The 26980-nt window shown below is 45.6% G+C and overlaps 1 protein-coding gene across 2 annotated transcripts in view; it reads left to right on the top strand.

Moving 5' to 3' along the window:
* LOC125620895 (dual specificity protein phosphatase 22-A) overlaps nucleotides 1-21230 on the top strand; it is a 46788-nt gene extending 25558 nt beyond the window's left edge. For both annotated transcript variants that reach the window (XM_048817147.2, XM_048817146.2), the window contains 3 exons: nucleotides 9639-9713; nucleotides 10346-10517; nucleotides 18216-21230. In XM_048817147.2, the coding sequence (XP_048673104.1) occupies nucleotides 9639-9713; nucleotides 10346-10517; nucleotides 18216-18422 (454 nt within the window). In that variant the 3' untranslated portion in view covers nucleotides 18423-21230. The remainder of the gene's footprint in view (nucleotides 1-9638; nucleotides 9714-10345; nucleotides 10518-18215) is intronic.
* The last annotated feature ends 5750 nt before the right edge of the window (nucleotides 21231-26980 follow it).

Raw genomic sequence — 26980 nt, 5'->3', positions numbered from 1 at the left:
GTACCATGGATTTATATAGAGGCAACATGATATTTTCTGTCTTCTTATCTATCCCTTTCTTCATGATGCCCAATGTTCTGTTCGCTTTTTTGACTGCCGCTGTACATTGAGTGGATGTTTTCAGAGAACTATCCACAATGACTCCAAGATCTCTTTCTCGAGTGTTAACAGCTAATTTAGACCCCATCATTTTATATGTATAGTCGGGATTATGTTTTCCAATGTGCATTACTTTGCATTTATCAGCATTGATTTCATCTGCCATTTTGTTGCCCAGTCACCTAGTTTTGAGAGATCCTTTCGCAGCTCTCCATGGTCTGCCTGGGACGTAACTATCTTGAGTAATTTTGTATCATCTGCAGATTTTACCACCTCACTGTTTACCCCCTTTTCCAGATCATTTATGAATATGTTGAACAGCACTGATCCCAGTACAGATCCCTGGGGGACACCACTATTTACCTCTCTCCATTCTGAAAACTGACTATTTATTCCTACCCTTTGTTTAGGAATAAATGGCTAAAATGGGAGGCAGTGTACTGGAGTGAGTAGACCACTGGACTGGCTTCTATGCCTGGCTCTGCCACGTGACTTTGGATAAGACATTTCCCCTCTCCGTGCCTCAATTTCCCCATCTGTAAAATGGGGACGATGATACTGACCTCCTTTGCAAAGCGCTTTGAGATCTCCTGAAGAAACGGGCTAGCTAGGAGCTAGGCATTATCATCTCTGTGTGTATGAATAGCTGCATGTGCATTTGGGGCCCTTTCAGGAATCCTGTCACCCCAGCCCACGGAGCTGTACTCTGCAATACTAAGTTTTGCTGAGGTGTTACTGCTTTTGCATCCATGCATGATTGCCCTCAGTCAGCCTGGCATGCTCTGAGGGTTCATGCAGCTGCTTCCACCCTGCAAAACCCTCTTCCCAGGTAAGATATGGCTGGGGGCAGAGCTGATTACAGCTCCTCCTTTGTGCTGCAATGCTTGGAAGGAATGCACTGGTGAGGGAGCGTGGGGGGTGTTACTCTCCAGCCACTCTGGAGTCTGACTTCTAGGAACTGCTGCAGCGTTATAACCCCAGGGAGATGGCGCGGAGTAGTGACTTTCTGCATCAGACCTGGTCATGAGTCTCTGTTCAGTTCTCTCTGGTGCCTGAGTGGGAGGAGCTGTGCAGGTCCGTCTTTGGGATGTGAGTTCTCTCCTTACCTCCTCTCCTCACCCACAAATCCTTTCTGTCTTGTTTTGCTCCTTCTCACCCCACTTTCCCCTGCACCCCCAACCCCCATGCCCGGGATGGAGTGTGTGTGTGTTTGTGTGTTGTGGGGGTGCAGTGGATTTTCTCCCTCCCAAGCCCCCGTGGGATCTGAAGAATGCGGCTGGTGGACAGGTCTTTTCCCACTGCTGAGCTTCACTCTGCTCAAGGCCACACAGCATCAGCAGAGTGCCTGTCAGTGCCCTCCAGATCCCAGTGGATCCATGTTAAATTCAGGACTATTCACAGTGGTGATCCCTCACTGGTGGATTTAATGGGCCACAAAACCCAACTCCAGACAGAGAGTTGTGTGTTTGGAGTTGGAGGTTTTGACTTCTCTTACCAAGGCCTCCTGCACATGCTGGCCAACCCTTGGTGCGGTACCATTATCACTGAAATGTTCATGGTATCGGTCCCCACTGAGCGTAATCCAGTGGCAGAATCTCAAAGTGGCCTCTCCACAACACTTAAATTGCAACCCTTCTGTTCTGGGGCACATACCTGTGGGTGCTCCAAAGCTCATCTTTCCATGCACAAATAGTATTGGGGTGCCCCATGAATGACGCCAGTCTGACACCATCTCGCCACTCCATTTCCATAGAAATGCCACTTGTACATGCAAACCTGCGGTTCTGAGTGCCCAGAACTGTGGGTGTGCAGGTTCAGAGGCTGCTTTGGAAACTTTCATAGAATCATAGAATCATAGAATATAAGGGTTGGAAGGGACCCCAGAAGGTCATCTAGTCCAACCCCCTGCTCGAAGCAGGACCAATGCCCAGTTAAATCATCCCAGCCAGGGCTTTGTCAAGCCTGACCTTAAAAACCTCTAAGGAAGGAGATTCTACCACCTCCCTAGGTAACGCATTCCAGTGTTTCACCACCCTCTTAGTGAAAAAGTTTTTCCTAATATCCAATCTAAACCTCCCCCACTGCAGCTTGAGACCATTACTCCTCGTTCTGTCATCTGATACCATTGAGAACAGTCTAGAGCCATCCTCTTTGGAACCCCCTTTCAGGTAGTTGAAAGCAGCTATCAAATCCCCCCTCATTCTTCTCTTCTGCAGGCTAAACAATCCCAGCTCCCTCAGCCTCTCCTCATAACTCATGTGTTCCAGACCCCTAATCATTTTTGTTGCCCTTCGCTGGACTCTCTCCAATTTATCCACATCCTTCTTGAAGTGTGGGGCCCAAAACTGGACACAGTACTCCAGATGAGGCCTCACTAATGTCGAATAGAGGGGAACGATCACGTCCCTCGATCTGCTCGCTATGCCCCTACTTATACATCCCAAAATGCCATTGGCCTTCTTGGCAACAAGGGCACACTGCTGACTCATATCCAGCTTCTCGTCCACTGTCACCCCTAGGTCCTTTTCCGCAGAACTGCTGCCTAGCCATTCGGTCCCTAGTCTGTAGCTGTGCATTGGGTTCTTCTGTCCTAAGTGCAGGACCCTGCACTTATCCTTATTGAACCTCATCAGATTTCTTTTGGCCCAATCCTCCAATTTGTCTAGGTCCTTCTGTATCCTATCCCTCCCCTCCAGCGTATCTACCACTCCTCCCAGTTTAGTATCATCCGCAAATTTGCTGAGAGTGCAATCCACACCATCCTCCAGATCATTTATGAAGATATTGAACAAAACCGGCCCCAGGACTTTGTCCCTGGGTATTTGGAGAGCTGCTAGCGTTCCACTGGAGAGTGCATCTTTCAGAGAAAGAGACATGTCCCGGCCTTCTAATTCTGCTTGCTCATGTTCCCACTGAGCAGAAAGAGAAGCTTTACAAGAAAACCTTTCCTCAGCAAGATCAGGATTTTTTTTTTTCCTTTATGACATGTCTACACAAAACTGGCCACAGGAAGGAAGAGTTGTTCAAGGAACTATTTTTTGCACATTGCTTTATACCAGAGATTTCACAATGCGGCTGAACTTACAAAGGATTTCTAAGAAGGGAGGTTTGTGACTGGAGACCTTGGAGACTCATAATGACCTGCATGTAAAGAGGGAATCTGTACCGATTACTCTAGGAGATGGCTGGAAATTGAGTATGTTCCTTGGGGCTGATGCCTGTAAACATGAGAGAGAGGATTCTGGTGGCTGACATGGTCTGGGAAGTCAGCTGGGGTAAAGAGTCAGCAAAAGTGGGTTCCCATGGTGAGGAAGTCAGCACTACATTAAAAACCTGAACCAAACAATTACACAAAAAGGCTTGTCCAGCAGTGCATTTCCGGGGCTGGTGTATTGTGGGACATGAAGCCAAAGGCTTCAAGCTCCCCAAGGAGAGCAACAAATCCATCATAACCGAGGCCCTGTGTTTTTGGTTTTTATTTTGTTTAAAATATGTATCCGTGTTTATTACAAAAATTAAAAACTGGGTGAAAATTGGTGAAAAAAATTAACTTCACAATTTTCTGGGTAAAAATCCACGTTAATATTAGGGGATGGGAGGTCAGAAAAAATGCAACAAATAGAGAAAAGTAAGAGTATTGAAAGTGAAAGCTGTTTAATGCTGTGATTTATTTTATGAACTGTACATTAATAGTACGTACATATATGCACACAGTGCCTTATTCCTACAATGGAAAGGAAAGTATGACAAAGACATTCCTATGGATATATGAGCTGGGAGTTGTTGACTCATGGAAGATGTTACCCAATCAGATAGCTGTATTTGGGCTAGTTTTGTGACCTAGCCATAGGGCTTTGTGTTGGTATAAGACAACTCAGGCTTCCTTCACATCCTTTTCTTTTCACTTCCTTAGCCAGTAAGTGTGGGAGAACTGTGGCAGCAGTAGTCAGTCCCCTGGAGATATGCAGAAGGGGTGGAGGCATCCTGTGACTCAGTCCCCCCTCGTGGCTGATTAAAGTGTCAGCTCCGAATGGAAACTTTCTGAGTCGTTGTTTGGAAGGATGGTGGTGAATGGCTGTGACAGGTGGGACGGTTAGAAGGTGTGAGTTCAATGTGGAGAAAATAGGGGGCTGTCATAGAATATCAGGGTTGGAAGGGACTTCAGGAGGTCATCTAGTCCAACCCCCTGCTCAAAGCAGGACCAATCCCCAATTTTTGCCCCAGTTCCGTAAATGGCCCCCTCAAGGATTGAACTCACAACTCTGGGTTTAGCAGGCCAATGCTCAAACCACTGAGCTATCCCTCCCCCCCGAGGGCTGTGTATCCCAGGGCTGTGTCAGGAATGCAAAGGGGCTTGGGATGGAAGTGAAAGAGAAGATCTGAGAGATGACGATAATTTACAAAGCCATCCATTCATTTCTATATGAGAGACAGCACGGGGTGGGGAACTACGAAGCAAGACAAGAGGAGCTAGAGGGGAATTGATTGAGGACTTCAGAACGTTGAAGGACAGAGTCCCTTTCCCACAACATGAAAGCAACGGGTCCCTGCATGGGATTGTTCTTCTTCGAGTGACATATCCAATATGGGGGCTGTCCACCACCACCACTATCACCCATCTTTCGCAGTCACAACAGTGTTATAAAACTTCCCCTCTCCTTTGGGTACCAGTCGATCTGGTGCTGTTTCCAACGTAGCTGGCTTTCTTTCCTCCTCTTACTGGTTTGCCTGCCATCTTGCCTGATAGTATGAATGCTCCAGTCAGGTCACTCTGAGATCAGCGTGTCTACAGAAAGATGTGATTGATTTCCTAGGGTCTCAAGTAATTGGGCTTTTTAACAATTCATACTTCTCATCACCTCGTTGTTCCTAGTTTTGGTGATCCAGCTAATTTTCGTGTTCTTCTGTAATTCCCAAACTCAGACCCTCTGAGCCATCTCTGTATCCTCCTTAAGTGTTCAGCTCCCACATCCCTGGTGGAGGGGGTGACCACATGCAGCCTGTCAGCAGTTTAGTGCGGCTGAGTCGTGTCAACTTTCAAAAACCCAGCTGCTGAATGGAGAATGGGAGACTTAGCTGTACGGCGTGACAAGGAATAAGGGTTAGCTCTAGCCAACAAGGGGTTAAATTCCAAGGAAGGCACTGCCATTGGGTTCATAGGAGTCTGTTAAACACCAAGTTACTGCCAACAGCTGTTTTTTCCCACCCAGTATACCTCTTTAGGTGCCATAAAATACAAAGTCTTATCAATTAATAAGCTGATAAACCTCACCCTGCAGATTGTTAGCTAATTGCCTATGGGCCAACTGAATTATAGGGAGTTGGGTTTTTTTCCCTCCTTCTCCTGAAGCATCAAGAATTGGCCACTCCTGGCAGGAGGATACCGCAGCAGATGGACCAGTGGTTTGATATGATGTGGCTACTCCTATGTTCCCAAAAGCAGAGAGACTTTACTTGCCATGAGTCAAGGAGGCGACTGGAAATCTGCATGGGGATAAGCTTTTGTTCCAAGCCCAGGGGAACGTGGGACTTTTCCAGCTCACTTTTAGCCAGCCTGCATCTGCTTCTCAGTCCAGAGAAAGAAAGAAAATGTGCTGAAGAGCTAACTGCCTTTGCTGTAAGAGAGTCTGGAAGAGCCTGTTATAAACCCAATGGAATTAGGGCCTTGAGTGCATCCAACCCATCCTCCTCTCTCTACACTAGCTTCCCTTCCCATAGAATTTCAAATCTACTGCAACGTCTTAGTCCTTATCTTCAAAGCCCTCCATGGCCTGAGCTCAGGGTGTCTAAAAGACCATCTAACTCTCCAGCACAAAGCATGGTTAACAACTGTGCTTTAACACAATGGAGCTCTCAGCAACAAGGGTAGAGGACATCTTTGTGGGAGACAGAACTTTCTCTGGGGGTGGTCCGAGACTGGAATGAACTCCCCTAAGAGCAAAGATCCATCCCAAAACTCACCACTTGCCACTTCAAATGCAAGGTGCATTCCTTTGACCAGCCTTCTCTAACAAATGCATAGCCACAGGTATACTTATATTAAAAAAAAAAAAAGACCCCTACCAAAACAAGACAAGTAACATGTGACAGATGTGTAGACACATTGCTTAATGCACTACGGGAAGACGCTCAGGTATTATGGTGATGAGCATGATATAAAAACCTTTATAGGATAGTAGTGTCTCTCTGAGCTTTGGGCAACTAAAACATTTGCTGCCATTGGCACTGTCTTTGGATGGTTTCTAAAAGGTGTGTGAACTGTGTTCTTCCAGGAGGTGGGCAGCATCCCTTCTTAGCAGAGAAGCTAGAGATGGAAAAGATTTGCCAGATCCCTGGAGCCGGGATTAGAACCTGGACTCCCACTCCTGTGGTCACACATGAATAACAAGCCCTCCAGTACCAGTGTAGAATGTTCTACAGAGAAAAGCCACCGGCCTGGTTGCTGGGGAATGGCTCCGCTGTGGCTTTGTACAATCAATCGAATCTTGTCTTAACTTCTGAGAAATCAGGAAGGCTGTGGGAGAACATCCCCACCCTTATCATGAGAAGGCTGAGGAAGTCAGGGTGATGTCTGAGAAAGCATGTGGGGTGGGGGGGGAGCGGGGGAAGGAAGGAAGGAAGGAGAGGAGCTTCTGATGGCTTAACCTTATTCCTGCAATAACAATAGCCCTTATCTCGGCTCCAAGGGTCCTGTTCCAGGGAGAGATGCTGGACTCATTTAATAAATCACCAATTCACTTGGATGGTGACAAAGGAAGCATTCTGCTGCCACACACGCAAAGGGTTAATGTCTCCTTGGTGGGACTGGTGTTATGCCAGGATGGCTGGTTGCCAGACCTCGGCTTGCTTTGTTTTTCTTAGATCTTTTGTTAATGAATCATAGAATCATAGAATCATAGAATATAAGGGTTGGAAGGGACCCCAGAAGGTCATCTAGTCCAACCCCCTGCTCAAAGCAGGACCAATTCCCAGTTAAATCATCCCAGCCAGGGCTTTGTCAAGCCTGACCTTAAAAACCTCCAAGGAAGGAGATTCTACCACCTCCCTAGGTAACGCATTCCAGTGTTTCACCACCCTCATAGTGAAAAAGTTTTTCCTAATATCCAATCTAAACCTCCCCCACTGCAGCTTGAGACCATTACTCCTCGTTCTGTCATCTGATACCATTGAGAACAGTCTAGAGCCATCCTCTTTGGAACCCCCTTTCAGGTAGTTGAAAACAGCTATCAAATCCCCCCTCATTCTTCTCTTCTGCAGGCTAAACAATCCCAGCTCCCTCAGCCTCTCCTCATAACTCATGTGTTCCAGACCCCTAATCATTTTTGTTGCCCTTCGCTGGACTCTCTCCAATTTATCCACATATTTATCCACATAACCAATTTAATGGTTCACATATGTCCAGGAGCTCTGCAGATCCAAGAAGGGCTGAGATAGCAGGGCAGAGAGAACAGATCAGATTCTTTTCTCTGGCAAATATGGGCATAAGCCAGGAGTAACTCCATTGACATCTGTAGAGTTACTCCAGGTATAGCTGAAGCCAGAATCTGGCCCAGTATATTTATGCAGAGGGCAGGAATCATCCAGGATTTCTCCTACATCTTCCCCTGGCCATTGTCCTGGCTCATCCTTATGGCTCCCAAGTAAGCCTGGACCAAACACCTTTCCAGAGTCCATCCAAGTCTCCCAGAGGTGGCTCCCTGCCTTCAGAGTTGCATCCATCGACACCAGGTCTGCATTTATCCCAAAGAATTGGGCAGGGAGAGCACGAGATAGAGAAAGGAACAGCTAATCTGGAACGTGAATGGAGAACGCACTGGTGGGGGGCAGATGGAAACAATGATGAGGGGCAGCCACACACCTGCTATCCTGGGCATGGGCTTTCCCTGCAGTTTCTCCCCTCGGTTACCTCTCCCTTTTGGATTGAAAATGGCCCCTTTGTTTTTTTAATGGCGAAAGAGGTCTTCAGAATTCAGCCATCAGTTCCTTGGCTTAGCGGCAGCATCTGGGCCAGCGAATAACAAGGAAACATTTACTGTAAACACTGATTTAGAAGAAGAAGAAACACAGAGGTTTGTACCCTACCATTATTTTTGAAATGTTCTTTGTCTTTGATGGGATTTAGCAGAATGACGTTTATATTGGCACCTAGATACTATGATGCCGGGCATGGGCGGATGTTTGTGATCTGAATCAGTGTAACACCCTGCCTGTAAATCTGGTAACATATCACTGACTTGCATGGAGTTCTTGTTATCATTTGTATGAGGGTAATACCTATAGACGCCAACTGAGATCTGGGCCCCACTGTGCTGAGCTCTGTAAGGAACGGTCCCTGCCCAAGAGGGCTGACAACTGAATTAGACGAGAAGTAGGAGAAAGGAATCATGATTATCCCCATTGTACGGAAAATCAGAGAAATAATAGAAATGTCAGGCAGGAAGGGACCCTGAGAAGTCATCCAGTCCAGTCCCCTGTGCTGAGGCAGGACCCAGTAAACCTAGACCCTCCCTGACAGGGGTTGTCCAACTCGTTCTTAAAAACCTCCAATGACGGGGATTCCACAACCTCCCTCAGAAGCCTCTTCCAGAGCTGGTCTGATAGTTAGAAAGTTGTCCTAATATCTAACCTAAATCGTTTGTTGTAGGTTAATCCCATTACTTCTTGTCCTACGTTCAGTGGACAGGGAGAGCAATTGATCCCCATCCTCTTTATAACAGCCTTAACAGATCTGAAGACTCTCAGGTCCCCCGTCGGTCTTCTTTTCTCAAGGCTAAACGTGCCCAGCTTTTAAAATTTCTCCTCATAATAACAATACCTAGCTCTTATCTAGCACCTGTCATCAGCACATCTCAAAGCGCTTCAAAGAAGAGATCTGTATCATTATCTCCATTTTACAGATGGGGAAACTGAGGTACAGAGAGGTGAAGTGACTTGACCAAGGTCTCTCAGGAAGTCTGTGGCAGAGCTGGGGACTGAGCCCCAATTGCCCGAGTTCCAAGCCAGTGCCTCTTCCCCAAGACCATCCTCCCTTAGAGGAGGAGTATGGGCCAGTGTACTGAGTAGGGGACTAGCGGCCAGGGCGTCCTGGGTTCTAGCCCTGAGGTGCAGGGGAGCTAACCAATGAAACTCTCTGAGTCTCAGCTGCCTAATGCCACAAAGGGGTTAATTTGACACTTCTCTCTCACAGGGCTCTGGGGAGTGTCCGGTTAATGGCTGTGCATCGCTTTGGGTACATAACCGGCTATCCAGGTGCAGTCTTTTTATTATTGCTGGCAGCAGTGCTCACCTGGTGCCTATGCTAACTCGCCAGGTGAAGCAGGGCCATGCTTAAAAACAATCTGTAAAACCAGAGTCTTCCTGCAGCAGCATGAGACTTGGCAGCTCTCTTTATTACACCTCCCCATAGAAAGGAGCTCAGCGTCTTGTCCAGAGAGCCGGAGGGCGCAGGTTCTCTGGAAACGGACTGGACTGAGCCAGAACCACATGCGCCATAGAATGGGTGACCTCTGCCTAATCTCGCTGTTTGCTTTCTCTCCTAGGATCCAGCATTTTAAGGAGAGCATCGGGTTCATTCATGAATGCCGGCTCCATGGGGGAGGCTGCCTCATTCATTGGTCAGTGTTGATGTCAATTGCCCCCTTTGCTTATATTCACTGTGTTTTTCATTGTTATCAAAAGCTCTGTTAATACTACGGTAGCACCCAAAGGCCCCAGTGAGACCAGGGCCACATTGTGAAGGCGCTGCACAGACACACAGCCTGAGACAGGCCCTGCCCCGACTGGGACCAGGGTCCCATTGTGCCGAGTGCTGCATGGGCACAGACGAGAGACAGGCCCTGCCTTGAAGAGCTTGCGGTTTAAATAGACAAGACAGATTAGTGGTGGGAGGGGAAATAGATGCCTAGAGATTGGAAGCCTCGTGCCCAAGGTCCCTCAGCAGATCAGCAGTAGAGCTGGGAACAGAATCTATATCTTTTGAGTCCCAGTGCAGTTTCCTATCCACTGGATAGCTCTTGATAGGAAAAGCATTCTCGAAAGAGGCCCCCTCTGAAACAGGGGACTGCCTTTCCACACACACTTTGTGTCTTTCACAGGGTGTTGGTGCAGGGCTGACTGATGCACTCCATGCAGGATGTACTTCTAGCCAGGCAGCTGAATTGGGGTTGCTCCTCCTGGGCTCTCCTACCTCCTGAGTGCACTTTGTCACTGTGTGCTCTTCTTGTTTTCAATCCTTCTGCTACGATAGCCTGGCTGGTGTTTCCCGCAGCACCACCATCCTGGTGGCTTACCTTATGACTGTGACCGACCTCAGCTGGGAGGAGTGTCTGGCTGCCACCAAGGTTGTCCGTTCCTATGTCAGTCCTAACTTTGGCTTCCAGCAGCAGCTGCAGGAGTACGAGATGACTCTGCTCAAGGAGGTACATCCTTTCCTCTCCTTGCTCGTGGGCTGGCATTTACGCATGGGACAAAACAACTGTAGGCCATGACTCTCAGATGTTCCCATTTTACTGTTGTGATTGTTGGTGCATGGTGTGACTGCACATGCATGGGGTGTGCTGAGAGTAAGTTGCAATGTCATTATGTCTCGGCCTCCAAAATAAATCAAGAACCAAATTTGCAGAGGGTCTCTTGTCTGTGTTAGCAAAATTCGCAGGCACATCTGTTTTGTACGCATAAAATAGGTAACTGATCATGCAAATACCAAATGCTTACAGAAGTTGGGGGTTGGGTCTGGTACTTGTTACTTGAGGATTTTGTTTGTTTTACGCATGCATGCAAAAAAAAGTACCTACAGTAACTCCTCACTTAACATTGTAGTTATGTTCCTGAAAAATGCGACTTTAAGCGAAACAATGTTAAGCAAATCCATTAATGTTAAGCAAATCCAAGAATGATAAGTTTTAAACAAACAATTTAATAATGTACACAGCGATGATGATTGTGAAGCTTGGTTGAGGTGGTGGAGTCAGAGGGTGGGATATCTCCCAGGGAATGCCTTGCTGCTAAATGATGAGCTAGCCATTGGCTGAGCCCTCAAGGGTTAACTCACTGTTGTTAATGTAACCTCACACTCTACAAGTGTAGAATGGAGGGAGGGGAGACGAATGGAGGGAGGGGAGACAGCATGGCAGACAGAGACGGAGGCACACATCCTGTATGTCAGAGAGAGAGATGCGCATTTCCCCTTTAAGTACACTGACACCACTCTTAAGTACATTACCTTGTTAAGTTAATCAGCGAGCTGAGACCAGCAGCTGCTGCCAGGAAGACCCTCTGTCCTGAGCCCTGTCGTGTGTCCCCCTTGCTCTATGGAGATGGGGTAAGCGGGGTGCAGGAGCAGGGGAGAAGGGGGACACCCTGACATTAGCCCCGCTCTCCTCCCCCCACCCCAGAAAGCAGGAGGCTCTGGAGAGCAGCTCCAAGGCAGAGGGCAGGAGCAGCACATGGCAGTGGGGGGAGGGACAGGTGAACTGCCGGAAATTGATCGCCTGCTGGACCGGCTCTAGGCACCAGCACAGCGAGCGCCTGCGTGGGGCGGCACATTTCCAGGGGCTGCGTTCCGGCCATCTATTTTTTCCCCCTGGCCCCGCTCAGTCAACCAATGGGACCCTGCGTGGGGCGGGGCGGCGGGCTCAGCGCGGGGGTCCCAGCCCGGGGGCGGTCCCTGCCCTGACCCCCCGCCGCTGGGGGAGTGAGGTGATGCGGCTCCTCCCCCCTCGCCCGCCCGCCCCTGCCACACGTGTCACAAGCAGCGGAGGAGCCGGAGAGGAGCCCGGGATCGGAGCAGGACCCGCGGCCAGTAAGGGACCCGCCGCCCCGGGCGGCTTGGCGCTGGGCAGGCAAACCTGACCCCCTCCCCCGCCGCTCTGTCAGTTACTGTCCCCTCTGCAGGGGTGGGGCTGGGTTTGAGATCGGGCTAGGGGCCCACGGGCGGGATGTACAGCCCCGAGTACCTCACTCCAAGCACTGCTATAGCATTAGGCATTCTTTTAACATCACCAGTATTAGTGGCTTCTGGTGAGCGCAGTTTCTCAAAACTGAAATTACTAAAAAATTATTTGAGGTCCACCATGTCTCAAAGTGGTTTGTCAGGACTTGCATTCATTTCAGTGGAAAGTACCATTGCAAAAAATTTAGATTTCACTGAATTACTAAAAGACTACGCAAGTATAAAAACCAGAAACACTCAGTTCATATAAATTCTTTTAATTTATGAGAAACTGGGTGCACGGGCAGACACTAACGTTTTTCATTACGGTGTGTAGTTGAACCCAAATTGTTTGTAATTGTGATTTTGTTAAAATGAAATGAATACACTAGTAGGAAATTGTTTTATTTCACTAACTACAAATTCTCTGTTTTCATTTTTTTTTAATTTTAAACAGTCAAAACCAAACAAAACCATTGCAAAGTGCAAACATGCGTAAAAGTGAAAAGAAAAAGGGGGGAGGGAACCATTTTTTTGCTTGGGGCGGCAAAAAACCTAGAGCCAGCCCTGATAGCCTGCTGGGCTGCTGCTGCACAGGGAATTTAGGGGAGCGGGGAGCTGATCAGGGGGCTGCCGGTCCACCCTGGTTCCAACCCCCCACCAGCTCGCTCTAATGGGCTGCTCTTCCTGCAAGCAGTGGACAAAGCAGGCGGCTGCCAAACGGCGTTAGAAGGGAGCATTGCGCAACTTTAAACGAGCATGTTCCCTAATTGATCAGCGACGTAACAACGAAACGACATTAACCGAGTGAGGAGTGAGTTGTACAAATTTTGTGGGTGCATTTTATGGGTGTAAATTTGGTACTGTAATTGTCTGATGAGCTCTGTTTGTGAGACCGGCTGGTGAAAAAGAAGACACTGCTGGGTATTCCAGGATGGATGATGAGTGCTGGCTGGGGCCCCAGCAGCAGCAGCCCAGAACTAGCATAGTGGAGAGGGGTCAGGTAATTGCAAGTCAGGGGAGAGATGCTTGGATAGTGTGTACGTCTAAGCAGGGCTTCATTTGACAGCAAGTCTCCCATGTTCAGCAGCACCTAAAGGACATCAGCAAATGTTAATTAAGAAACCCAACCTCCAGGGAACAAAGCAGAGGATCAGGCATAAGGAAAACACGATCACTGGCTGAGCCCGGCCAGGTCCGATCAAAGAGAAGGGTTCTTTTTGGCTAGCATTAGATTATCCTAGAAGTCAGAACAGGAGATGTCATGAGTAAAGATGATGATGTCTGCATAGTTCTTCTGCTTCTGATCCACTTTGCGCTCTTGAGCTGGAATGCAGCTCTTTAGAGACAGAGGCTGAGGATCTGCAGCCAACTCAGTGTGAAGAGGTTTGAGGTTGGCTAACTCTGGCAGTAGCATCTTACCCCCAGAGGAGTCAGGACCGGGCAGGAAAGACCTGGGATCAGGTAACCAATGTTACTCCTCCTTGGACATCTGCTAGTGCCTGCAGGCCAGCAGTGCATGGTGCACCTCTTGAAGTGTTTAATAAATGTCACTTCCACGCATGCTCCCCTCCGTGTCCCTGGAGCCATTCTGTCTGCCTCTCCCTCATGCAGGCAAAATGCCTCCTGCCAGCATCACCAAGATATTTCACGTGATGGTCCTTAGTTTTGTGACAGGTTGTAGCTAGGGCGTACTCTGTTCCATTCTAAGCCCCAGGGTCTCTGGAGGGGATTTTTTTCTCTTATCCAGAGAAGCCAGCATGTGACACAGCTCAGAATGTCAACAGCTTCCCATTGAGTCCCGGGCTATGTGGATCGGTGCCCTGTTACTTCCTTTCTGGGCCTGTTGTTTTGATGGGTGAACTTAGGTCAGGCCCTTCTGAGCAAACTCCGGTGGGGGTGGACTGTTGTGTCACATGATAAGCAGCAGTCTGACAGTCACCAGCCTGTAGGAACTTCTCCAGAAAAATGTCAAACAAATTACAAAAGATGCCACACCCTGGAGATTCCCTGGGGCTTCCCCACAGTGAACAGAGCTTGCCCGGACATCAGGAATTCAGCAAGGCTGGATGGAGTTCTAGCAGAGAGGGCCGTCAGGACGCTGCTGTGAGGCAGGCTCCCCTGAACTAAATCCCCAGTGTTCAAAATTCAGGGGTCAGCCCCACCCCAAAAATCATGAGATTAAAAAAAAAAAATCATTTTGCATTCCTGTTCTTTGCCTTTGGCTTTTTGAGTCCTTTGGTCACACTCGGATGCCATAGGTGCTGGAAGTAATGGTGTGGGGGTGCTGCTGTAGCCCCTGGCTTGACAGGGTTACAGTTTGGTTCAATGGCTCTCAGCACCCCCACATTACAAATTGTTCCAGCACCCCAGCTTGGGTCACATTTTTCAAGCTTTTCTCTGCAAACGTGAAAGCTAGAAGTATTTAAAAGAAGAATGCTGAGAGTCTCAGTTAATCACATGACTCCAGAAGTTGGACCTTTAAGAAGACCCCAAAACAATGTCAAGGTTGGAGCCTGTGCTGCTGCATCTTTGCTATTATTGTTACCTGTGCTAGCTAGATAAGAGCTGACATGGGTATGCTTACCCATGCTGCAATCACACCTTGATTTTGTGTGAGGACACCCCTTGTCCAGTGTCCTGCCCACTGCACCATACTACCTCTCATCCTAGGGCCCCCCTTATCTTTTAGACACATTGTGTCTTGTTCTCTGACTGCATTAACAGATGAGTGGCCTGTTCCCAAGCAGGTGCTGATGTTGATCTATGCACCAGCATGCACAGGAAATATTTGTAAATCCATTGATTTCCCTTCCCCACCACAAAGCTTCATGATACAACGGAGCTCCCACTGGCCCAGGGAGCCCCAGACCCAAGAATGCCCCCTTGCAGATGCTCTAGGATGTGCCACGCTTCACACGTTCAATGGGATGGACCCAGCTGCATCAGGTGATGGAGATAAATGTGGTCCTGAAGCAAGGGCCAGCTGTGAGATGTGAGGGGCAGACTGGCTCATGCTGGAGAAATTGCATTTGAACCACACCTGTATCTGACTTGATAAACAAACACTTGGCAGCAGCTACAACTGTCAGTCATGCTGCCTCTTGCTTTCCCCTGTTGGGAAGTTAGAGACAGCTCCGGGGCTGGGTACCCTAGAGCTAGGAAGTGGAAACTTGGGCCTGTCAGGCTGCTGCATGGTGGTGGTGCCCTCCTTCCCCGCCCCAGGTTATTTACCCAGGAGCAGTGATTGGAAATGTACCTCTGGGAGGTGAGCCGCACTGTACAGTGAGAGACTAGAAATGTGCTGCTGTTACATGCACAATGGTCGCTGCCAAAGACAGCTGGGTACGCCCACCAGTGACCTGCTCTGCAAACTAAGGCCCTGGCCTGCACAGTGCTGAGTACCTCCATCTCCGGTCCTAGCCAATGGGAGCTATGAGTACTCAGCATCTCACAGGATTAGGCCATCAAAGGGTTAACATTGGCACTGTTTCAGAGCTAAGCTTAAAGCAGAGATGGCCTCTGGCAAGTGAATTTCTTTCTGGGAGCTTCCTCTTGGCAGGAAGCAGCCGCGCTGTCTGTTAAGGCAGGTCTCTTGCAATGCATTGTCCTAGTGCTCTCTCCAATCCTCCGGTGACCCACTGATCTGCCCTGCTGTTAGTGAACCGTGCAGATTGCCATGTCAGATAAGCCATGTGTAGTGTGAACTCATGGTGACCTGACCTGAACTGGATGTATAACTAGACTCTTTCCAAGATCTAGTTTCACCAGGACCCATGGAAACTTCTCACAGAAAAGCTTGTTCAAGGACATCAGGCCTGATTCTTCTCTCACCATGGGATAAATCAGGAGTAGCTGAATGGCAGTGCAAAGAGGAGGATGTGGTCCATATTATTTCAGGGCAGTGTTCTCTTTGCACTGAATAAGCATGCAGGATATCCTGCTTGGCCACATTTTTGGGAGGCCAGCTCCCATCAGTTGTTTTCTAGCAAGGAAATTAAGCCTTACCTTCTGGCCTACGGCCAATATAGCGATGTCTCCACCCTTAACAAAATGTTGAATGTCTTCCTGATTCAAGGCAACGAGTGCACATTGAGTGGGTTCCGCAGCCTGCAGGCCTGGGAAGTAATTAGACCTGGAATTGCAGAAATCCCCACTGGAAAGCCCCCGGATTTAAGTGGAAGCCACCACCCACTCAAAAGCTTGTGTTATCAGGGATGGCTCAGCTTGGTGACGACCATCGCTGCTCCAGAGAGCAGAAAGGTCACCTAGCAAGGGATTCCCCCTGTCACAGCCAGACGAATGCTGCAGAGGAGTCGCTCTCAAATTTTTCCTTATTGTGCCCTTATTTTCCTTATTGAGACCCAATCATGACCCAATCAAGACCCAATCATGGCTATGCCTCTTCCCAGGTGCTCCCAGTCCCGATTCCACATTTTTCGCTGCAGCAACTAGAATGTTTGGCTATACAAAAATGTAGGATGATTATTTGTATCGTGGTAGCGTCTAGAGGCCAGGGCACTGTGCAAAGAGACAGTCCCTGCCCCGCACAGGTTACAGCCTGAGGAGTTTAGGAGAGTATATGGGGAACACAGGAATAGCCATACTGGGTCAGACCAATTCTCCATCTAGTCCATTATCCTGTCTCTGACCGTGGCCAGCACCAGCTGTTTCAGAGGAAGATGCAAGAAACCCCCTAAGTGGACAGTTGACCATAAAGTTTGCTGACCTTGCAGAACCCTAAACTGGCCTCCTCCTTCTACCTGTGCCCTCAGGGATGGACTCACAGTGCATAGGGCTCTTTCTGACGGCTTCATGTTGCAGCACAATGGGAGGGATGGGGTGTGTGTGTCACAAAGATTCATATTAGCAATATTTTGTCTTCAGACAACCCCACAGTCTCAGCCCAAACCTAGCTGACCATAGACATTAGCAGGAACTGGAGACACTGATGAGAAATCAGACAGAACAAATATGGTACAAAACCAAATAGTACGACAGGCAAGAACCGACTTGTGTTGGTGACCTACTGCAGTGATTCTGGTTGTTCCCGGAGTCACCATCAAATAACAATGTGAGGTGTTTGTTTATGGTAATTTGACTGCACTAGGAACCAGGGTAACTTCTTGGCAACAAGAAGTAAATAATCCCATTGCACTGTCATGACATAAAGTGAAAACAGGAATGCGAGTGACTGTGGTTACATTTTCCAATGGTGTCACCATTATGTTTACCAAGCCAGACGTTGCAGTTTGCACTTTGCACTTTCACCTCTCATCTGACAACATCTCTTGTCTTCTTTATGTTTCCCGCTGTGTTTGGCCTTGGGAATGAAGGCTTTAATTTATTCCCCATGCTAAACTTTTGCACCATTGCTTTCTGCAATTTATATCACAGCCTAGTATCAGAGGGGTAGCCGTGTTAGTCTGTATCCACAAAAACAATGAGGAGTCCGGTGGCACCTTAAAGACTAACAGATTTCTTTGGGCATAAGCTTTTGTGGGTTTTAGCTTATGCCCAGATAAATCTGATAGTCTTTAAGGTGCCACCGGACTCCTCGTTGTTTTTGTTTTTATATCACAGCCTGTCCATTGTCCATTAGTGCTTAAAGTGCTTAGGGATACAGTTTCTATGAAGGATGTTATAGAAGAAAAGAAAAAGGGGTGTGGCTTCCCTCATTAAGTTAACTACAAGTTTAGTATCTAATCATTGTGGGCCTGATTTCCACAATTGTGCATGTCCAAAAGTGCATGCGCAATTGCACACCTATCTAGAAAGTGCAATCGCCATTGCTGTGTGCACAAACTGGATAACTGCAGGTGCAAATTAGTGCAGTTAGCAGTTTGCACACGTACATGCAGCAACAAATTAGGTGCACAATGGTAGGTGCAAAATTCTGCAAATCGGGTCCTTTAAATGCTGTATGATGATGGACATACAGCAGCACAGTCTGGAACCCTCCTATAAGCTTTTTTCACAGAATTTCATGGAAAGCAAAGATTCACCATAATTTCAGTTACAGTGTGCAATGGGACAAGTTAGGATTTCATTCTACATCCCAATAATTCTGATTGCCTCTTGTATCTGGATCTTTATCTGCAGGTTCTGGTGTAGGGCGAATGATAAGCAGAGGCATTTTTCACCTTATCAGTGGCCTTCACAACTCATTTTGGTTTTGTTTTGGCAGTACCGAGCCTGGGTTCGACAAGAGTATGGCAAAAACCCATTTAATGACCAAGAAGAGCTACAGCGCTTAATCACAGAGCAGGAAAAGAAACAGAGAGAACAGCAGCTTGGAAGCAGGGAGAATCACTGGATCAACTCCCCAACATCCAATTACCCGCTTCCCTTCAATGCCTATGGTACCAGCAGCAACAGATGGATGAACAGATAAAAAAGGACAGCTAATTCCACAGAGCTGCTATCACTGTTGGATGAAAGTCTCTGCATTCATCTTTCAATGAGAATTGCTTTGATGTTTATGGCTAGGGTGGAGAGCAAACTGAATGCCAACTTCCAAAACATGCTATGTCAAGTAATGTTATCTAGTGGTTAGAGCCGAAGATTGCAATCCGGACTCCTGGGTTCTACTTCCAACTTTGCTACTGACTTATAATGTGAAACCAGGCAAATCACTTGATCTCCCCATGCATCAGTGTAACCATCTCTCAGGGGTGTCGAGTGGCTTCACTTATTAACGTTTGTGAGGGTGTTTTGAGACCCCCCGATAAAAGATCCTATGGAAGCGAATTTATTAATGTTACTGAGTTGGGTTGAACCTTTTCCTGTGAAACTTTTAGCACTATTGCACACATGGAGGGTGAGTTTTCTGCTTTGCAGATGGATCACGTTATGATCCAAGCTTGTTTTGTTGTAGGGCTGCACTGGAATGATGGGCATGCTCTCAGTTACAGACAAAGAACCAAATTCACTGCATGGGTAATCAGGCATCAATCCACTGAAGTCAAGAGTTGCAGCTATTTACTCCATCAGTAGGTTTGGCCTGCAACTTGTTTTCAGGGTGTTTAGAAAACAACCAACCACCATGTTTCAGTAAGAGGACGTGTGATAGCTTTTGAAAGCTCTTTCTGCCTGCTGGGACTTCATCTCCTTGGTCTCTTGTTTTCCTATTATTATGGTGTGATAAATCCCACGATCTCTTCAGTTGTTGGACACTGAGGGCCAATACAGGGCCAGGATGTCTGAAAACAGAGACAGCTGCTGCTCAATACCACTCTCCATTTTACTCCATGCACAGTACAGCACATATACAGATATCACTCGCTGTCCTAGTCATCATCAGTTCAGATTGACCTTACGCTACAGATGTGCCTATCAGAGCCTGATGGGGCATCTACCCATCTCAGAAGAAGGAAACTTGGACTGCAGAGAGCCAGTTAGGGGTTGGGGGAAGGACGCTGGAGTATTTTCACATCCACAGCGCTCTGAGGTCCACATGTGCAATGACAGAACAGTTGCAATCACATTGCTGTCACTTTCTTCAGCAAGCAGACCCATGCCTCTCACAAACATGCCATAGAGTCACAGAAACCGGAAATGGAAAAGGCCCATTAGCCCACCTTTTCCGCTCCCCCAGCCTTTGCGAACGTGCATTCCCTAATGCTTGGTGAAGCCCTGTTTTAAATGACTCAAGCAAAGGGCTTCCACTGCTTGCTTGGGGCTGGATTGCACAATCCCTTGGCTTCAATAGGACTGCTCGTGTAAGTAAATTCTCACCAGCATGTGTAAGGGTTGCATTACCCATTGCCTTGGGGGTACCTTGCAGTCTGGAAACTTTTCCTCTTGTCCAGATTACGTTTTCTTGTGACCTGTTTCCTCCTATTCCTCCTCACTGGACCACCCCAAAGAAGTCCTTTGTTTCCTGGGTGTCTCCACCCTTCAAATCCATGGCTCAGAACCCCTTGGAAAATTCATGATCTTGGGCTCCTCACCTGTGTCCGATACATGAACTGTGCAAAATCCTTTCTGAGCTGTGCTTTCTTTTATAACTGTCATTGTGAGGATTTGATCACAGAGGCCAACATCAAATCCAGTCTACAACAAAGGCTCCACACACATTCTCAACTGGGGTAACTTGGTGTAGTTTCATTAGCTTCTTACCCATCTCCCTCACAATATTTGTGTTGCTGTTGTTGACTGTTTTGACATTCAACAACAATTCAACAAGGGAAGCGTGCCGTGCTGCAGGCTGTGCGGCTTTCAGTGTGTGGGTAAATAGAGTGTGTAGATGGCAGAAGCTGTCAGCCAAGCCACTCAATATTCACAGATTTTTTTTTTTTTTTACACACAGTTAGGGCCAGGTTCTCATGTACACCAAGACCCCTTTGCATAGCTCTCGCAGTACAAAGGGGCTTTAAAATGAAAGGCAATGTAGTAAAGTGGGGGAGATTTGAGTTGGTTCTTACTACTTTTACATTGCCGAAGTGGTGTGAAGTGATGGTTAGTGCAAATGAGAACCAGGCCCAACGCTATTAAAAACTTTTAAAAATCCAGGCGAGAACAATGATTGTATTCAGACTTAGAGGACCTGATCCTTCAGTCAATAATTCAGACAGATACTTAAGGAGGTGACTAACTTTAAGCAACTGAGCAGTCCCACTGACTTAAATCGACTACTCATGTGTTTAAAGTTAGGCATGGGGAAAATACTTTGCTGAGTTGCAGAGTATTCCTGAGTAAGGACTGCAGGATCAGGAATGAAGTACCCCTCAGTGTTTATGATCCTACATAAGATTAAGGGGAAAATAGCAGGGACTATTTTATAGAAACCTTGCCCTAAAATGTAACCAGCCTGTGTTTATTATTTGTTCTGTTTCATTGCTAAAAATACAGGCTACTAGTTTTATGTATTGACTTAAAACCCAGACATAATTTCCATCCATCCATCCATCCATGAACGTATAGGACCCTCACTATTATAGCATCAGCAATATTTAAAACCTACATGACTGATTTTTGTCTTTCACTAAAAAAATCCTGTAAATAGCCTGCTTGGATTCTCAAAATTTTCTGTTATCTGCTATCCGTTTTTAGACAAAAAGTTGTTCAAAATATTTCTAATAATTCAGTTTATGGTTGGTTCTGGATGCTGGAATGTTTTGAGTGTGACAAAACGGTGGATGACTTGAGAGATCTTTAACTGAACATTAGAATAAAAATGAGATTTATTACACATTCGGAATCCCTGTTCTTAGTCTTTGCTTTGGCCTCATTAATTCCTGGCATAACTTCAATGAAATCAGTGGAGGCTGGGTATGAATTGGGGGCCTGGGCACTATTCCACTGATGTCATGTCATGCGTATTTTTTCGGAGAACCATGATCAACATCAAAATAATTTTATTTAAAAAGAGCCAGATTGTTTTTTTTTTCTGATACAAATTAAGATTCTGGAAAAGAAATTGATGGAGTTTTTCTTCCCCTTAAAGCAGGAAAAAGGCCTCTTATCTTCTTGTCTTTCTCTATCCATTACTCTCTAGCATTCAAAATGGGAGCCTGAAAGCCAGCTGAAAACACTAAAAACAAAACCTGCAACATACACTACCTGGGAATGCGCCCTTAACAATTAGCTAGATAAACCATCATAAATGCTCTTAATCAAATGGATTGAGAGGAAGTCAATCTCTTAGACATTGCATCTAGTAACTTGGGTAACATTTTAGGAAGCAGACAATGGAGCTTGTGTATAGGAAAAGAGAAGAGAGTTGGTTTCTCTGGTATTAATAGGAAGTTATAGTAGATATGTGATAAGCAGAGATTACATGTGCAATAGGTGTTACAAACTCCCATGGGCAAGCCTGAAACAAACTGCTAAACCATTGCCATGCTAGTCATTTATGTGTGGCTATATCACTGAGCTCTTTTGACAAAGGAATGGTCAGAAGTTCCAAACTATTACGAGTTGCAGATTGTGCGATTCAAAATTCATGTCTCCCTAGACTTACCACAAGATCTCAGATTTGGCTTAAGGTCTCGATGTCACAGGGTACAAATGATATCCAAGTGGGTACCATATCATGAAACAACTGTCTCACATTTAAAAAAAAACCAAAACACTGTCACATACAAGAGTCAAGGGCAGTACTTCTAACTCTCAACCTTTCCAGACTACTCTACCCCTTTCAGGAGTCTGATTTGTCTTGCGAACCCCCAAGTTTCACCTCACTTAAAAACTACTTGCTTACAAAATCAGACATAAAAAAACAAAAGTGTCACAGTGCACTATTGCTGAAAAATAGCTTACTTTGTCATTTTTACTATGTTATTATAAAATGAATCAATTGGAATATAAATATTGTACTTACATTTCAGTGTATAGTATATAGAGCCGTATAAACAAGTCATTGTCTGTATGAAATTTTCATTTGTACTGACTTTGCTAGCGCTTTTTATGTAGCCTGTTGTAAAACTAGGCAAATATCTCGATGAGTTGATGGACCCCCTGGAAAACCTCTGTGTGCCCCCGGTTGAGAACCACTGTTTTATTCGACCCACTTCTGTTGGTGAAAGAGACGAGCTTTCAAGCTTCACAGAGCTCTTCAGGTCTGGGAAAGAAGTGCTCTGTGGAGCTTGAAAGTTTCTCTCTTGCACTGACAGAAGTGGGTCCAGTAAAAAGAGATGACCTTCCCCACCTTCTCTTGCTGTGATCTGGTTGCAGTCAGTAGGTGTCACTTTTCAGAGGAACAGCCGTGTTAGTCTGTATTCGCAAAAATGTCACTGTAAACGTAAGGAGAATTGGATGCAAGGCTGATGGCCTGGCAATTTTGAGAATGAACACTATGTGCCTGATTTGTCAGAAGCACCGAGCACCCACAATTGTAGCTGAAGTTTATGACAGCTGTGGATGCTTCAGCACTTCTGAAAATCAAATCTACGGTACTGACTCAGTGAGGTGCTGTGCACTCTACTTCAATTGGCCTTGAAGGTGCTCACTGTCTTTCGGGGTCCTTATGTTGCTTAACTGTTGTCACACACACACAGTCCTGGCAACAAATGGCTGACTCCCCATCCACTGAGGCATTCCACCATTCAATAATTTTCATAATACAGAATTCACAATTTTTCAGAATTCACAAGTTGTCCATAGGCAGCTTTCCCAAATCATCACAACTCTCTTTTATTTCTGTACATTTATTAGCTGTATTCCGTGTGTCATGTCTGTTGCATATTTGGAAGTCATACGATATAAATAAAGGTCCGGCAGTGATATATTATTCTCATATTGGGAAATAGGTCTCTTAAAATAAATATTTGGCAGTTCTGTTTGCACGGAAACTGGTTTAGCTAGTTTTTGTACAGCCATTGCCAACTGCTGATGGGAATGATTTGGAATATTTCTCAAGTGCATGTGTTTTGGTTTCAGGCATAATAAATGTCCAAATGTTAATGTGTAGATATGGCAATTTAAGCAAGTGTTACTGGAAAGGAACTACATGGACTGAGATTTTGAAAAACCTCCAAGACATTTTCAGGGAGGTTATTATTCGACAACTAGTAGCTCTGTAACTTCTTTCTAGAATCACCTTTCACTTATTACTGCCTCAATCAGGTCACCACTATGGTATAAAGTGCCTGATTCTGATCTTGCTTATTCTGGGTTTTGTGCTTGTGTAATTCCATTGAGTTTGGTGGAGTTACTCCTGATCTACAGCAGTGTGAGAGCAGAATTTAATTGTGGGTCTATTTCTGTTTGTCTTCTTGTTTAGATTGTCATTGTAAGGTCTTTGGGGCGAGGACTGTCTTTTAGTCTATGTTTGTAGAGCAGCTAGTACAATGGGTCTGGGACTCCTAGATGCCACTGTCATGCAAATAATAACAACAAAGTTCTGTTATTATTAAGAAAAATGTACAGTGATCTATGAAAGATCTCTATTGCTTAGGGATGATTTGAATGGCAATCTGTTCATATGGCTCACTAATGCTTTGGGCCCAAATTCAGACTTAATGTGAATCAGTGCAACTCCTTCGGGCCTCTTTCTGATCTCACTTACATAGGTTTGTTATATATGTAACCCCATTGACTTCAGAGGAGTCACTTCTGATTTCCATGGGTGTGCATGAGATCATGACAACAGAAATAGGCCACTGGCTTCAATGGAATTCCTCCGGCATACAGCGGGATTGGATTTTGTCATCATTCCAGAGGTTCACAGTCTGTGTTGGACGTGGGATAGATGGACAGATAGATTTGGCACAACAAAGCTCATTTTACAAGGTAACAAAATGTTGTTGCTTTTTTTGGAAAAAGAAATGTATATTTATACTCTTACGTTTGCAAAGTATATACAGCCCAAGGGCCCAATCCTGAGTGATGGTGTTTGCCTCTTGTCCAAGTTGTTGAACATCTCATCTTCCAAGGAAGTCAAAGGGACTATTTGTGAGTATGTGTTTGCAGGATCAGGTGCCAAATGAACATATGATTTCCCACTACATTAATAACAATCCACATAGTTGCATTTGACCCCTAATATTTTTATAGTTATTACCCAAATATCCCAGAGGATACGGATCATGCTTCAAGTGTGGGTATTTAAAAAATACTTTAAAGATTAGGGTTGCGATTTAGGTCATAAATTAAAACAGTGTTTCTGTAACCTAGGTCCTAATTTTTATTATATTGTTTATGTGTATAGTTCCATACACTCCCCTTGCGGATAGCAATGTCATCTCTCAGTGTTAGCCACAGTGAGATGTACACATATTTCTTCTTCTAAAAAGCATGTATATAATCTGTACGCGGTGTGTAGGCCCCCCCTCTTTTTGTCCTATGATTGCAGAGGTGTTAATGAGCCACTCTACCTTGAATGGAATACTTATGGCACCTTAGAGACTAACCAATTTATTTGAGCATAAGCTTTCGTGAGCTACAGCTCACTTCATCGGCTGTTACTCTGAAATCTACCTTGAATGGTTTCAGAGTAGCAGCCGTGTTAGTCTGTATCCGTAAAAAGAAAAGGAGTACTTGTGGCACCTTAGAGACTAACAAATTTATTAGAGCATAAGCTTTCGTGAGCTACAGCTCACTTCATTGGATGCATACAGTGGAAAATATAGTGGGGAGATTTTATATACACAGAGAACAACACCCATTGTTTCATGTTCTCTGTATATATAAAATCTCCCCACTATATTTTCCACTGTATACATCCGATGAAGTGAGCTGTAGCTCACGAAAGCTTATGCTCTAATAAATTGGTTAGTCTCTAAGGTGCCACAAGTCCTCCTTTTCTTTCTACCTTGAATGGTCCCTTACAATATGTGCTCACTACCTATGCTAAACAATCTGTTCCACCTCGCATTGTGCTGTGATGCTGGGAGTGCCTTTCCCAGACTTTATGAAGATCTCTGTGTGGCTCGAAAGTTTGTCTCTCTCACCAACAGAAGTTGGTCCAATCAAAGATATTACATCACCCATCTTATCTCTCTGTATTTAATTTGGCAGCCCTAAAAACAAATGTCTAAAATCATCAGAAAGCAGAAGTCCTCTTGTCTCTGTTATCACAACTAATCTACTTGGGGAATATCTTGGCACATTTCTATTCCAGATAAAACATGGAAAGGCACTATTCAGTTTGATAAAGAATTTTCTGTTCAGATCTACAGGTGGAATGGAGACCAAAGTAAAAAACACTGGCAAAACAGTCACAAAATGACATTTCCCCTGCTTAATTTATTTTTCCAAATCATAAATCATAGGTGTGCATTTCAGGTCATCTTACTCCTGAGAATCCTTTTCAGATATGGGCTGGCCTTATCCCGTGCAGTGCTGAGTACCCTCACCTTCTAGGGATTTTAATCAAAATTGTACTTTGTAGAATCGGATCCTTAATCCCTAAATGTTATAGAACAGTGATACTCAGACTGGGAGCTGCAAGTGGCTCATTAATGTGCCTCCTGGGGCTCTTTGTGGCACATGATATTAAAACACTATGTAATTTAATTATTAACCAATCTAAGTTATTAACTAATCAGGATGCTTTTATTACATTATTAACCAATTAAGTTATCAACTTGCACTAACAATGAATTCACTCTACTGTGGCTTTTTTGGGTAATGTTGATCACTAATTCGGCTCCTGAACCTCTGAAGTCTGAGTATCAGTTTTAGACTCTCCAGCTTATGTAAAAGAAACTGGCTCTAGTGAATCTTGGTTTTACAAAATCAGTGCTTTTTTTCTTTCTACTGTATAACCAGCAAGCAATTCCAATGTTTCCAACGTATCCATTAATAGTAGGCTACACCTCCAGAGTTAGCTGCATACATTATCCACCCATTGGTGTACAGCTATTTTACACATAGTGCATACATTTATTTACATGCTGATGATCTCTTTGAATTACATTTTCTTTGTGCCAGTAGTGCAATAACTATAGGAAAGACAATAAAGCTGGTGAAAAGATATCCAAGATAGGTGCCTTATATGTCCACTGATTATAATCAATGCCCTAGAGGTTCTACAGCTTCAGAATTCCCCAAGAAATGCTAGGTTTCAGAGTAGCAGCCGTGTTAGTCTGTATCCACAAAAAGAAAAGGAGGACTTGTGGCACCTTAGAGACTAACCAATTTATTTGAGCATGAGCTTTCATCAGCTACAGCAACTTTAGTATTTTAATAGTGCCCATAAATCGGAAATTAAGGAGGTGTTGGGTCATGTGAAGTCCATTTTCCAGTCAATGCAGGGTCACTTGCTACAGAATGTCCATCTGTGCTTTGTCTTGCTTGAGTTTTAAACGTCACCCCGTGGAGTTTCCGATCCTTTCTCTTGGGATACTGTTGCACTCTAAAATTGTCCCAGCGCTGCTGCAACTACACAGAACAAATATCTGTGTTATTAGATCACTCCATTGACAGTCTCATTTCTCTTCCTACATGGTAACCTGCCGCCTGGGTGATGGCTCTGGGTATCCCACCTTTCCCATCTCATTGCTTGCA

This window comes from Caretta caretta, chromosome 12 (assembly GCF_965140235.1).
Source record: "Caretta caretta isolate rCarCar2 chromosome 12, rCarCar1.hap1, whole genome shotgun sequence".
Classification (NCBI taxonomy): Eukaryota; Metazoa; Chordata; order Testudines; family Cheloniidae; genus Caretta; species Caretta caretta.
Note: the sequence above shows the minus strand (reverse complement) of the source record. Positions and strands in the feature narration are given on the sequence as shown.